Source organism: Myodes glareolus, chromosome X, assembly GCF_982192425.1.
Source record: "Myodes glareolus chromosome X, mMyoGla1.1, whole genome shotgun sequence".
Classification (NCBI taxonomy): domain Eukaryota; kingdom Metazoa; phylum Chordata; class Mammalia; order Rodentia; family Cricetidae; genus Myodes; species Myodes glareolus.
The window spans coordinates 90,922,496-90,936,403 of record NC_142053.1 but is presented as its reverse complement, the minus strand read 5'-3'; the positions used below and the strand labels follow the sequence as shown (position 1 = coordinate 90,936,403).

Sequence of the window (13,908 nt, the reverse complement as noted above, 5' to 3'; positions counted from 1 at the left end):
GGCTCATGTCTAATTCAAGCAGAGGCAGATGAATATCTGAGCTTGAGGCTAGCCTGGTCTTTACCAGTGAGTTCCGGGTCAGCCAGGGCTATGCAGAGAAACCCTGTCTTGAAAATCTAAAATAAATAAAAATTTAAAAACTGTCAAGGCTTAAAGAATGGAAAACATTTATTAAATATTTGGATTCCTGGCTTCTCTGGAACACTAGATCATAAGGCCCACACTGGGCCCTGCCCCTTTCAGCACCACTACTGCCCTCTGTAGGCTGCCCCTTATATTCCCTAGTGTGTGCAGCTTGCTCTCTATTCATTCTTTCAGCATTTGAGCTTCAGGCTGGTGCCAGGGAGCCCATGGAGACAGGGATGGGCGGCATTTCTGAACCAGTTCTACTCAGTGTGCCATCAATCAAGGCATGTCAAGGAATGGAGACCCTTCTGAGAAAAGCGAGTGGGCAATATTCCTACCTTCCAACAAGTATGCACTGTAATTCTTCAACTTGCAGGTCCGACTTTCCATAAGATTCTGGAATCCTTCAGGCACCCGCAGCTAAAGCCTACACTAGGTAAGAAATCCTAGTAAGAAAATGCTAACTGCTGTCATTGCCTATTCTCTGCAAGTGTACTTCAAAATGGTTTTTATTTACATCTAGTTTGTTTTTTAGAGAAAGAGTCCCTAGGTGTTCTGGAACTTTCTATGTAGACCAAGCTGGACTTGGATTTATGGCAACTCTATGGCCACCTGTAGAGTGCAGAGATTACAGATAATGTGCCATCACTACCTGCCAAAATGCCTGATTTTCTATAGATTTTCTATAGAAATAGTTCCTATTCGTAGAGTGATTATAGACACAAGGTAGAGGCAAGGAATAAAGTAATAAGTTGAGTCTTTCGTGGCTTTTTGAAGATCAAGTTAAGGATTATTTCATTTCTATTGAATATAATCATAGCCTTCAGAAATCAAGGAAAATGTACCTTCTTTTCAGAAAGCTGAGGGCACAAGCTCCAGACACACACGCACTGGTGAACTGTCCTCTGATTTTAATATAATAGCAATTATCAGAAGCTGCCCAGGAATGATAAGAGCACATGAATCCTTTTGTTTCCTAAAGTAACTTGCCTGCTCTAACTTGTGACCGGCTGAAGTGCTTTTAGTGCCAATTAACTGTCAGGGCCCCAAACCTAGTGTTTCTACTTGAATTCTGAGTGTAAGAGAAAGAGGAGAAAGAGAAAAGACACAGCAAAAGCCAGACAAAAGACTTTTTAACAAGTATTTCTTTACATCCACTGCTTACCAAGTATTTCTTCCTTAGGGGGCCTCTATGTGGAATGCCTCACTCCCAGGAGCCATCAGCTTGTCTCTTGGTTTAGTGTCCCTCCACCCTCTGCTTTCTTTCTCTCTGGATCAAGAACCAATAACCCCAGTCCTCTCCATGCTTAATATATTAAAGGACTCAAAGTTCACAGAACTTCTTGATGCTTCGAATATCCAGACATGTTGCTCAGCATCTTTCAATTGGGTTGATTCAGGCTGTTATGAAAGAAAGCGGGGCAAGGTTGTGGAAGAGAATGGTCTTCAATCAAGCTTTTATTCCTTGCTGTCAACTTTAAATTGCACCCAATTAAAAAAAATCACTACAACTGGTTTCCCTTTAGAAAACTTTATTCTGAAGTACAAAACACAATGCATTTTCCCTTCTAAGAAAACCAAATACGTAAGTATTCTAACGTTGCCATATTGAAATACAGTTTATCGATGGCAAGCCCCAGGTCCTGTTAGCTGCCTCCCATTCTTCTGAATGTAAGTCATCCTCACAGCAATATCATCATGATTTTTGTGAAATGTTAGGACAAAGTATTTAAAATGTGCTTTCCTATTGTATAAATCTTCACTCTGAACATTGTATATAAAGGGAAAATATAAGGAATGTGAGCACGTGACACCTGCTCAGTGTTGGACTTTGAACAATTCAATAAGCAAACATGCTCTGTGTAATCTATTTAGTAAGTGCAAAGTTTCTGAATCTACCCACCCCCGCCCCCAACCCACTTATGTGAAAAAGAGCACTGAAAACAGCCATGCTTGGAGCCAGTATATGAACAAGTATTTTGATACAGACTGTATTTAGGTGACGTGAAAAAGTAAAATGTTAGAACTCCCACTAGACTCCACAAAATTCTTTTTTTGGGTATCTCTGCTACAGCCTCAGGGCAAATTTAAGGTAACTTAGGTCTCTGCTACTCTTGATTAAAGTAGCAATTTTTGCCCTGGGGAAAGCCAGTCCACAGGAAGATGGGTCTTCGGGTACTTGGGAAAGGGTTTGGTGGCATACTGTGGTTAAATATTTTTACACTCCCATCCTGATCCACATCTACATGAACACAACATGTAATCCTCAAAAGAAAAGCAAGATACTGGTGAAGCAGTTAAGGCAAGTGGAGGCACCCAGAAGCTGAGATTCGGCAGCTGGCCTCCTTGCTTGTTTCTGGGTCTCTCAGTACTTCCCAGCATAATTGGCGAAGAGCTTGCTGAGGTTCACTTCAGAGTAGCCACTCCAGGACAAGAACTGTTCTGCTATATTCTTGACTTTTCTGTAGTCCTGAAGAACTTTGGGGGTAAAAAACTGCTTCTTCAATTTATCTAAAGTGAAATAAAAATAAAAGGATTAGAAGTCTCAGATAGTTTCTTCAAAGATATTCACTATTTCTTTCCAGAGAAGGGGTGCACATTTTGGTTGCAGTCCCATGTCTCTGACGCCCTAATGGGCCTGTCAGTGTTCTGTCCACCTTGGGGACAATTCAAAGCTCGAGGTATTTCAGAATCTTCTGTGAAAGCGTGAGTCGGCTCTTTTCAGAACCTAACTGCCAACGAGGACAAACCAGGTCAGGCCCCTCTATTGATGCGAACTGCAGGTGCGTGCCCATGTGCGGTAGGCCAGATGAGTGGCACTGTGAGACACCAGTCTCACTGTGCTGTTGAGTATGTGTATGCACTGCAGTAGGAACCTGCTATATTCGCTAGTGCCTCCCAAACCACACTGCCCCATTTAGTTAGACTCCACAGTTTCTTCTAATTCCCTCACCTTCCCATTTTGTTAAACAAGATCTTTACTGAAAGGATGAGAGCTGCCTGGAGGGCCAGCTGTCCTTTGCCAACCTTTCTTTTTGTCCACCCTGTGACAACTCCGATCCAGTGTCCCCACCTGTGTGCCCAGCTCTTTTTACTCATCCATTCCTGGCCTTCCTAATCTGAGGATGGTTCTATTATCCATAGCAATGACTCCCTTCTCGTATTCTCTGTTCCAGTGTCTGCTACTTTTGCACTTTGTTCTTTGAAAGGAGCAGCAGTGCTGCTGTTTGAAGTCTGATCTTTGGAGGGAATCATTCCTTCCCTGGATGGTCTTTGTTCAAAGCTGCTCAGGAACGTCGTGAAATGTTTTGGAAAGTTTTGTAGCTGAGAAAACTGGGTAAGGTCACAAAACAGGTACTTAGAGATACGGATCTGGAAATTCAGGTAGGCAGAACCCCCAACTAATAGTTGTAGGAGGTCACTTTTGTGACCCCTTTTATGCCACTGCTAACATGTTGTTCAAGATAGAAAGCAAGGCCTAGAAATCAGCTATTTCCAAGGTAAAGGGTCCAGGATACTGCCTGTGCCAAGGTGCTGGGGTGGGGGGGAGACAAAGCTTCCCAGCACCTCAGAATACAAAAGGATCAGGAAGGAAACACAGATGTGGGAACACATTCATCAAAGTAAGCAAAACCTGCTCAAACAACAGACAGATAATAAAGCTCACAAAAGCCTGGAAAATGCAAACTCAGCCTCAAGATTTTTGTTCCTTAGCTACACATTCACATTTGTTCACAACCTTTTCTAGTTACACCAATGTCCTTCCAAAAACAACCGTAAAAAGTTTTGTTGAAGATTTAAATGCCCAAAGGGGGCGGAAAAAGAAATGGGGAAGGGGGGTACATCATTATCTGACTATACAAAGATAATTTGAAAGTTCTAATTATCGGAATCTGGCAATATATGACAAAGGCCCCAACCAATGTGCCTGCCTCCTGGCAGGCCAGAACCACAGGCCTGCAACCCTGTGCATGTGAATGACACAATGCATCTGATGACTGGGGAGAGCACATTTAAAGAGCTGTGGTAATACAGAGCAGGGGAGGAAGGGAGAGGACATAGCTCCTGATGTGTTTACCTCCTCTGCTGATGGGATATTGACTTTTCTCACTAGGTTGGTTAGAAAGGGGACTATTTACGCTGCCACACAGCAGAGTTAGAATGACAACCAGCGTCACTGGGCTCGCTTCTTCGTAAAAGACAACTGTGACCGCCAGCATATCGCATAGCTGGTCAATACAGCCCAGACACTGTTTCCTGGCAGTCAGAGATGCAGATAAAAGCTCCCACTTTCTTCCCCAATGAGAGCTTAATCAATAGCATATGGAAGGTCTTCTAGGAAACAGAACTGGATGAGCTGTCAGGCCATATCACAGGAGCTTGGAGGGCAAGGAGTCACTTGTTCAGTTTTCCTCTTCCTTCTTTGGGCACTGGAGCCATCCATGTTAGGCATCCCATTAAACCGTTACCCCGTTTCTGTCAATACTACATCTACCACTTTAGAACTTAAGAGACAATATGGATGTCAAATGGCGAAAGTCAGTTAACATGGTCAGTAAACTCCTGCCTCCTTTTGTTGTTCTAGTTTTTGAATGCAGCCTATCAGTAATGATATTATCCCAAGTGGAGCTGTAGTCAGAATTTAGGACAACACTGCTAAAATATTTTAAGAGGCCAGTCAACAAGAGGCAAACACATGCAACAATGGTATCCAGCTCTACCAAATACCAAATTTTGGCTTTTACTCCACAAATCCAAACTAAACACATCAGCAAAATAAAAATATCACCTGGAAGTCACTCATCTTTACCCACAAGCACAATAAACCTCTTCTTAGTGCTCTTGTATTTAATGCTTATTTCCCCTGGCCTTTTCTACATGGAGAGATTGCTCATAGTCATACAGTAATTGTCAGAAAATATTCTTGTCCTAAGCCCTAAGAAAACAAGGTCAAAAAGCCTGGGTAATGATTCTCCATTTTTTTGTCCTGGAATTCACTCTGTAGACCACGCTGGCCTCAAACTCCCAGAGATCTGCCTGCCTCTGCCTCCTCACTGCTGGGATTAAAGGTGTGCCACCACTGCTCAGCTTGATACTCCAAATAACTTATCAGACAAAACAACAAACTACTAATATGAAAGTTTATTTCTATCCACTAGAATACATTTACAATGCTTTTGATGCAAGACAAACTGGATCATCTGAGAATTTACCTGTCTTAGAAGTTTTGTTAAAAGTCATCTGATTAAATGAAATGCAATGCTTGCACTATTTGAAAAGCAAAACAAATGGGAATCATCTCTAAGGAAACTTACTCCTATATTACATATTTCAGTTCAATGTCAGTAAAGAAAAATCCCCTTTCAGCTTTCCTCTTTATAAAACCATTTTTGGTCTTAAACACATTCAACTACGAACCATGAGGCAAAGACATTTTAAAACATCGCCTACTGGTTATTTTATTTTAATTAAGGCAGTCTTAGGCACACAGGCAGCAGCCGTCTCTGTTCTGAATGTCTGTTTCATTTATTTCTGTGCAAAGGTATCAAACAACAGTCAGTTATAATTGATTCTGTCAGGTGTTATACAGTCAGTCATAATTGTCTCTGTGTAGAGGTGTGTCAATTTACTATATCTGAATTAAATATTCTGTCAATTATAAAATCAGGTAATAATTTCAGTCAGTTTTTTAATTGCATGGCTTCCTACCATAAGGTTCTCAGCTCTCCCACCTTTTCTAATCCATATCCTCCCTCCCTCAATGTGAGTGTGTTTGCCTTCAGGTGTGGAATGCAGGATGCTTGAGGGATTGAGAGAAAACTGCATCTCTTGGTGCGCTCTGTCATTCAGGGGCACGGGAGCTACAAAGAGCTGCTGGGGCCTCCAGCCTCACTCACTGCCTTTCTCCTTTTAATCCACAGTAGAGGCCATGGCAAAGCACAGTTGTCTGAAAGATCTCAAATGACACCCAAATTTCAAAGAGAATGACATTTAGAGCCCCAAGTCTAAAAGCATCACTTAATTAAAGCAAGAAATTAAAGTATGGAGTCACTTCTTGTCTAGAGAAGGAATTAGAAGACACAATGCCAGGCACAAACAGCATGCAATACATTTATTCACCAGCCAATGCCTGGAGGGCCGTTCTTGTCTGAGAAATCACTTCCTAGATACTAAAGTATTTCTGAAGACTGAAGAGTCTGTTAGTCCATTATTCATTTCCACTCCTACTTATAAACAATTATCTTCAGTTTTCTTTTTCTTCTTTTTTGTTGATACCAAAATACAGCCTTCAAACCGTATAAAATGTCTATGGTTCAGCTCAAGTGCTCTACTAGACTGATCTGACAAGTATTTAGAAGTGTGATTATAATTCTCTCCACTATTGGTCTGGTTCATGTTCAATAAATACAGGCTTGCTGCAGCCTGGTGGTGGTGAACAGTGACCCTTCCCACTTGAAGCAAATGGAGGTGCAATGGGGCCCCACCACCAGGAAGGGCTGGCCAGTGGAAGTTTGGAAAAGAGCAGAGGGTGATATGAGGAGGGAGGAGAGAGGGCAAGGCGATGAAAAGAATGCCAGTCTACAGAGAAAAAATAGAAAGTGAGAGTCGTGCCCCTTACCATGTTTCAGTGGAGAAAGAGTCACCTTGAAAGAGATCAAAAATTTCCTTTCAACTAGATGAAGTGATTCTATCAGGGTTGGGTTTTGGGTGTTTGTATTTGTCATGTCGGAAGAAAATTGCCCATGCAGCCCCCTTGCTGAGGTTATAAAAAGTACTGTCAACCATACTGGACAGAAATTTTTTGGAGGGGGGTGTAGAGAAGGGAAAAACACATTGTGCAGGATCATTAAGCACTGTTGTATAAATAAAGTTAGAAGATCAAACGAAAGAGGGGACTCGGGTTAAATGCTGGAAGACAAGCTTAAATAAAGTTCTAAGAAAAAAGCAAGGCACGCTGTAATTCCAAGAACCTATTACTTCAGACAATTTACTTCAAAAAATAAAATCAGAATGGTAAATGATTACCCAAAAGCAATCATGTCATCATCACTGAGAGATGGAATAAAATAATTTTTTGTGAAGTGGCTGAATGAGAGCAACTTAAAAGCCACGGAGCCTGTCAGAAGCACATTATTTCTTTTTACACCCCGTTTCCCAATTCATCTCAGTGCTGCTGACTAACCTCGGCTCCCAGCAGGTGGAGCATTTAAAATAAATAGCATTTCCTACAAAACGCGCTCCAACTGCCCCATGACAGACGCTTCCAATTCCCGGCCAGCCACTGGATCAGCTTCAGCGGTATCTAACAAGGTGTAAATACAATAACAAGCATGTAATTAAGTGAGCATGATGAAGTTAATGGAGATAATTCATTCCATTTTGGGCTTATGAATATTCTATTAGATGTTATCAGGCAGCTGGAATAGCTGTTAATTTAATCATCATTCAGACCAGCAAAATGTTCTTTGTGCGAGCATAATTGCAGAGAATGAATAATTGATTTGACAATTGTACCAGTGGATTTCAAACAGTTCTGTGCGCTCTCAGAGCAGGAAGGGAGGAGAACTGGAATACTCAAAGCACTGAAGAGGTGGCAGAGAAGCCAGCCTGTAAATTGAACATTATCAGGACACAGATAAAGGACAATTTTTATTTTATCAATGCAACACAATTACATTACAGTGCGCTAGTAATCATTCTGCCCACACTTTAAAAAGGGAAATAAATTACTCTTCATGGGAAAGGACAAAAAGAAATATCAAAACCATTTAGAATCCATTGATATTGGATATTTAATTTTTTTTGCATTATATTTTATTATAGGAAATATCAAACTGTGTTCGAAATTGCTGGCACATTTAACTCTGTTACCTGCAATCAGGTACACAGATTGTATTTTACACGTATCTCTGTAGTACAGCATGTTCTATGAATCACAATGACTTCATTGCAATTTCTTTAAAAACTCACCTAATATTTAAAGAGTCATCAATGTGGTGTACAAGAGTACTGTATGTATACCCTAACTATCAGGACTCTGTTCTGGTAACATTCAACAACCAGCTTGTTTTTTTCTTCTTAATGATTTTATACTGCATTTGGATGGAAAAGTGGCAACAAATATTGACCTTCAGCAAGCCATCTCCATCAAGAAACCAAGTTGATCAACTATACCAAAGGCCTAGAGTTCTAAGTTACTGCCCTGACACAAAACATGTTTGCCTTCCCACCCACCACTATCACTGTAATTTGCCAAAATCCTACAGGATGTTTTATGCACAAACTTGTAATTTAGTCAAAGCCAATGGAGTAGACAACAATGGCAGTCAAATTTAATGTGAGTGCTACTATTTAATATACATACAGTCATGAAAAAATGGAAATATCCTAAATATCTTAATATCTTAGCTGGTACTGTAGGACAGACAAGAGCAGAGATGATTAGCCTAGGTCAGTGGTTCTCAAAGAAGGCTGAGGATTAGGGACTGGGAAAGAGTCAAGGAAAATCTCTGAGAAGTTAGGCAACATGTCTATTCAGTCAGTGTTCATCACCCAACCCCATTTCCAAATTCTGATCATGTCAATCTTCCTTCAAATAAGAGTCTAGACTACAACTATGTCCATAATCAGATAAATTTATCTAATATCTTTATACTATTGAAGTAACATACGATCACCATTCTTCCTGAAGACCAACCTCTCCAAGTCTTAGGTCAGCAACATGATCTAAGAAGTGCACACAGCATCCTTTTTGTTCATATACGATTTCTACTGTTGATTCATACATTGCTTTAATTTCTATTTACATGACTTTTAAAACTGGGTGCATAAATCCAAAAGGAATATACTATTTGGTAAGAGCAATAACAACAGAATTTGGAATTTGATTACTTTGAAGAGCTTACAGGGTAAGGATGTATGGTCATGAAGTTTGGTCACCTCTTGGGAAGAAAAGGTAGCGGGGATGGGGGGAAGAAAATACTTATATAATACATATACCAAATGATTAGGGATTGGCTTTGGAATCAAATTCTGGACTCATTTCTGAATGTCAAGCCTCTGTTTACCTTTCCTTTTCTTAATGAATGTATAGGTTGAAAGATTAAGAGTGCTTTGGTAGTTTTTGAGACTCTGTTAATGTTTGACAAATGTTAGCCAATGACAATGAATGATAATAGACAGGCAGTAAAAGCTATGGCTCCAGTCGTAAATAATCATCTATCACAGGTTGGAGGAAGAAAAGGTGTTAAAAGTGTAGCAAATGTGTGAAAAAGGGACACCCAGGGAAAGGCTTTTACATTTTCTGAACCAAAATGCTTAGGCATTTGCCCTCATGGGAACAGAGGCTAAGAACACAAGACTGTCCTTATTTGTTACACAATCCTCTGGATCTTTTTACTCCTCACTGGGCCTTTCTGTTCTCAGAGCACATTCCAGGGTCTTGGTATCGTTCTGATCAATGTAAATAGTTGGAAACATGGCTTGGCTATAGTTACCTGTGAAGGTAATATCTAGAAACAGATCTTGGTGAGAGCCTTACTATTCCAGTATGAACCAAAGATATCCTCTAGAGAGATAACAGATAGAGAGTATTCCAAGCCGCCTCCGACATTCTCCTGTTTCTCTTCTCTATCTTGGAAGCAGATACAGCTTCAACTATTTAAGGAGCCCTCAGTTTTTCTAGGGTTCTATTTGTTCATGGATGGTACACAATCACTCTCTACCTGTGTATTATGCACATAGGAGATGTTATACCCCCAAACGAGGAGACACATTTTTCGTGGAGGAAAAGAATCCCACTTTTATTAATTTAAACCAAACTGCTATTCTGGCAAAATAATGAAAGGAAATAGAAGATGTCACAAGCAGATGTTTAAATGACTGCTTATCATCAAACCCATTATTCAAGGAAAAACTATGAAGGCAAAGGCTGTACCAGATACATTTTTGGGGTTGCATTGACTTTAATGTTTATGTAAAAATGGATATGATCTGTGATCTCACTCATCAGATATAATCTAAATATTAAGAGTTGGGTGGGTGTGGTGGCACACACATGTCTGTAATCCCAGCCCTCAGGAGGTTGTAGCAGGAAAATCATGAGTTCAAGATCAGCATGAAGTACATAACAAGATCCTGCCTCAAAACAAACAAGGAATCAACCAAACAACAACAACAACAACAACAAGGAGGTGGGGATATAACTCAATAACCAAATATTTCCTTAGGATATGCAAGGTCCTGCATTCAATAGTTAGCATAAAAATAAAGGAATGAGAAGGCAATCTGACTTATTAGAGAACTATCCATTAAGTCTGAAATACTACTTTCTCAGTTAATCCATGTTCAGATTCCTTTCTCACAGAAGTGCTGCAATGAAGCAACAAGTTTTGGGGACAATTCATTACATGTCAGTAGTCTTCAGACTTCATGGATGTATTTTACCTGAAAAAACACACAGTGTTTTCAGGATGTCAAGGTTAGCACTCTTTCCCCCCACCCTTTCTGTGACAGGATTTCTCTGTGAACCTTGGTTCTCCTGGAACACTCTCTGCAGGGCGGGCCTTCAACTCAGAGATTTACCTGCCTCTGCCTCCTGAGTGCTAGAATTGAAGGCCTGCGCTGTTACCACTTAGATTAAAGTTAAGACTCTTTACCTTCTTCAAATGCATGGTGATCTCCCAGAAATAAATTCTATTAAACCAGTGGACTTTTTTCTCTTGGAAATCTGAAGACTGTAGTGAATTACACTCCAGGAAAGATTGGCAACACTTCAAACAGGATTCTCCACTAACTTCATCAGAATTGACCAGATAGCTTGTAGCTTGAAACTTTAACTGGCTGATGACCAAAGGTAGTCAGTCATGGCCCTTCTCTTTCTAACTCTGTCTCTTTCTTAAAATTTAAGGTTTGTTCAGAGGAGGTAATAGGGATAGCATTCCACTTTATTTAGCTACTTTAATATTGGCATCTGTTCTCCACCACAATTAATATCAAGGTTCCTTAGTAACAAAGGCTGGGTGGGGGCTTTTGGAAATAGGTGGCCTCAGTGAAGCCATTGATAAATTCAAGTCTAGGTGAACTTAATTTGGATGTAGCAAACTGCTAAAGAAAGTGGCTGTCTCTTGAAAGACATGATTCTCCCTTAGGATTCTTCTTTTATAAGACTGGCCAAGCATTGACATTTTGAGTGACTCACAAATGAGGGGTTATTTACTTCAAGCAATAAGATATTTGACATTTTATGATTCCCATTTCTCATTCTAGAACAAAGATTAACAAACTATGATTTTTGTCAAATAAAGTTTTATTGGAACACACCATACTCACTATGCTTATTTTGTCTATAGTTGCAATGGTGACAATGAACAACTTTAATGAGACTATCTGATCATGAAAGCTGGAGATTTCACTAACTGACCCTATACACAAAAAGTCTACCAATCTCTGGTAAAGAAGGTTCAAAAGATATAAATCCTAGTTCAATGTAGCATTCTGTGCATAAAGATCCTGCTGCTCAGAAGGCTGAGATGGGAGGATCTCATGATGAAGCTCAAAACCACTCTAGCAACACAGCCAGACACACCCTGCCTCAAAAACAAACATCACCTCTAACAAAACAAACTAAACAGAAAACCCCCAAAGAAACAGACTATTTTTTAAAAATCATAACAATAATTTTATAAGCCAGAAAGAATCACTAGATTCATGCAGGAAAGAAGACCAAAGAGGCTTTTTGTAAGGCTAAACTTTTAGTTTATCTTTTTCCTTTCTCTATATCCTCTTTGTAAAGGGACAAAAAGGGAAACCTTTTAATGTTTTAATGTACTGTTTGCTACTTCTTTCGCTTGACAGGATCTCACTAGATAACCCAGTCCAGCCTCAAACTCATGATCCTCCTGCAATGGCCTCTCAAACCCTGGGATTATATGCTTACAGGCATTGGCCACCTTGATCAGCCCCTATGATATATCTAAAAACAAGTTAACAAACAACAATCCCCCCCCCCCAGATGTCACAAAGATCTCCTAAGCATACTCACATAAGATTTCTATTTTGATTTGGGTAACTAAAAGCGTTTAGAATGTCATTTAGTGTTGATGTAGCATGCTAGAGTAAACACTCATCTTTTCTGTGAGTGTAAAATGGTAGTGTGGTAGGCTGTATAATGTAAAATTATTTTGTTTTATATGTGTTTAAATTTTCTCTAATAAAAACTCTAATCCTTCAGGTTGTTTTTTGGTTGCTATTAGGCAAAGGTTAAATGGTATGGAGATAGAGATAGACTACATTAGAAAACGTCGTGTTTTACATTCCATACTCTTCTCAAAGAAATGTATAACCTTTACAGTAAAGCTTAAGTCTTTTATCTGCTGTTTAGAAAAAGAGGCTTCTATCAAGGCACTCTTCTGATGGAGTATGTAAGTGCTCAGAGAGACTCAACATCCCTATTTGTGATGTTTAATATGCACATTTTTAGCTGCCAAGGATGAATCCCTATATTGCTGTGCATTTTCACTCTTATCATCCTTAAAATATAGATTTATTTCTTTTTCTTCTTGTTTGACTGGGATTGAACACAGGACTTCTCATACTAGCTGAGCTATATCCCTAGCCCAAGGTAACTTCTTTATGCTTAGTCCAAAGCTAATTATAAACGGGATCTTATTGATTTGCAAATTGTTGCTATCCATTTAAAGCTGTGTCACATTTGTGCCTCAATGATTAAAAGGAAAGCACTGTGTGTCTTACACTGTACAGTTCTTGATTAAGTTATGAAATTCTCTGAAGCCTAGGTTTGACCTTGTTAAACAGTCTCTAGGCTTCATTTTGCAGATGGGAGCATGGAACTTCAATAGCGACAGTAGTGAGGGTGGGTAGAAATGCATAAGCCATAATTCCAAAGAAGAGGGAAAGTTAGGTACTCAGGGGCTTAACTGATTTCAAACATGTACGCCACCACACAGGCAATCTTTGCCCACTAATAGGATGAGCTGTACAAAGGGCTTACTTAGATGGTATACATGAATGATGTTCACTATAGTTATGAATAGTAAAAGTATCACATCATCACATTCTTTTATCTGGTATATGTGCATTCATGTGCATATGCGTTAGCTATTATAGGCACTCATAATACTGACCATGGAGTCATTCTATTCATATTTCCATCATGAAGTGACCAAATATTTAGTGTTCTGACTAAGTGTCATGCATAATTTGTCATACGGTTAGGAAGGAAACTTAAAAAAAAGCAACATGCAACTAACATGTATCTAACATCTAACGTGTATTTCTCACAAGTTAGCACTTGAATTGAAAAGAAACAATCATAGGTAAGTAAATACATCATTCTTTAACACACAGAAGCTTGAACTGTTGCTTTATCCAAGAAATATTTGCTGAATGTCTATTACATGTCAGATACTTTCTAAGACCTGGGAATACAAGAATAGACAAACACACACACAGACACACACACACAGTCTGCCTCCATGGGGCTTAATGTCTGATGTCCCTACATACATGATTGAGACAGAAACATTTGCAAGCCACCATATGAGCATAAAGAGAGACATATTCTTGGGAAGAAATGCAGTTCAAAAGACTGAGTTGCTTTTATTATCACTGTAATGCAGCCAATAAATCATTATTTAATTATTTAGAGCAGACGTTAGAGCTATTTATGTAATTTTAAAGTCTAAATTCTGGAGAATTGAAGTAGGCTTCAAGTATGTTACTGCCATTCTCTAAATAGCTCATCTATTGGCCTAAAATATG

The 13,908-nt window shown here is 39.5% G+C and overlaps 1 protein-coding gene across 5 annotated transcripts in view; it reads right to left on the bottom strand.

The window, feature by feature from the left end:
• Positions 1-1,641: 1,641 nt before the first annotated feature.
• Positions 1,642-13,908, bottom strand: part of Pola1 (DNA polymerase alpha 1, catalytic subunit) — a 306,054-nt gene continuing 293,787 nt past the window's right edge. For 4 of the 5 annotated variants that reach the window (XM_048449783.3, XM_048449784.3, XM_085685001.2 and 1 more), the window contains one exon: positions 1,642-2,637. In XM_048449783.3, the coding sequence (XP_048305740.1) occupies positions 2,492-2,637 (146 nt within the window). In that variant the 3' untranslated portion in view covers positions 1,642-2,491. The remainder of the gene's footprint in view (positions 2,638-13,908) is intronic. The other variant, XR_015000445.2, reaches the window with a different exon arrangement.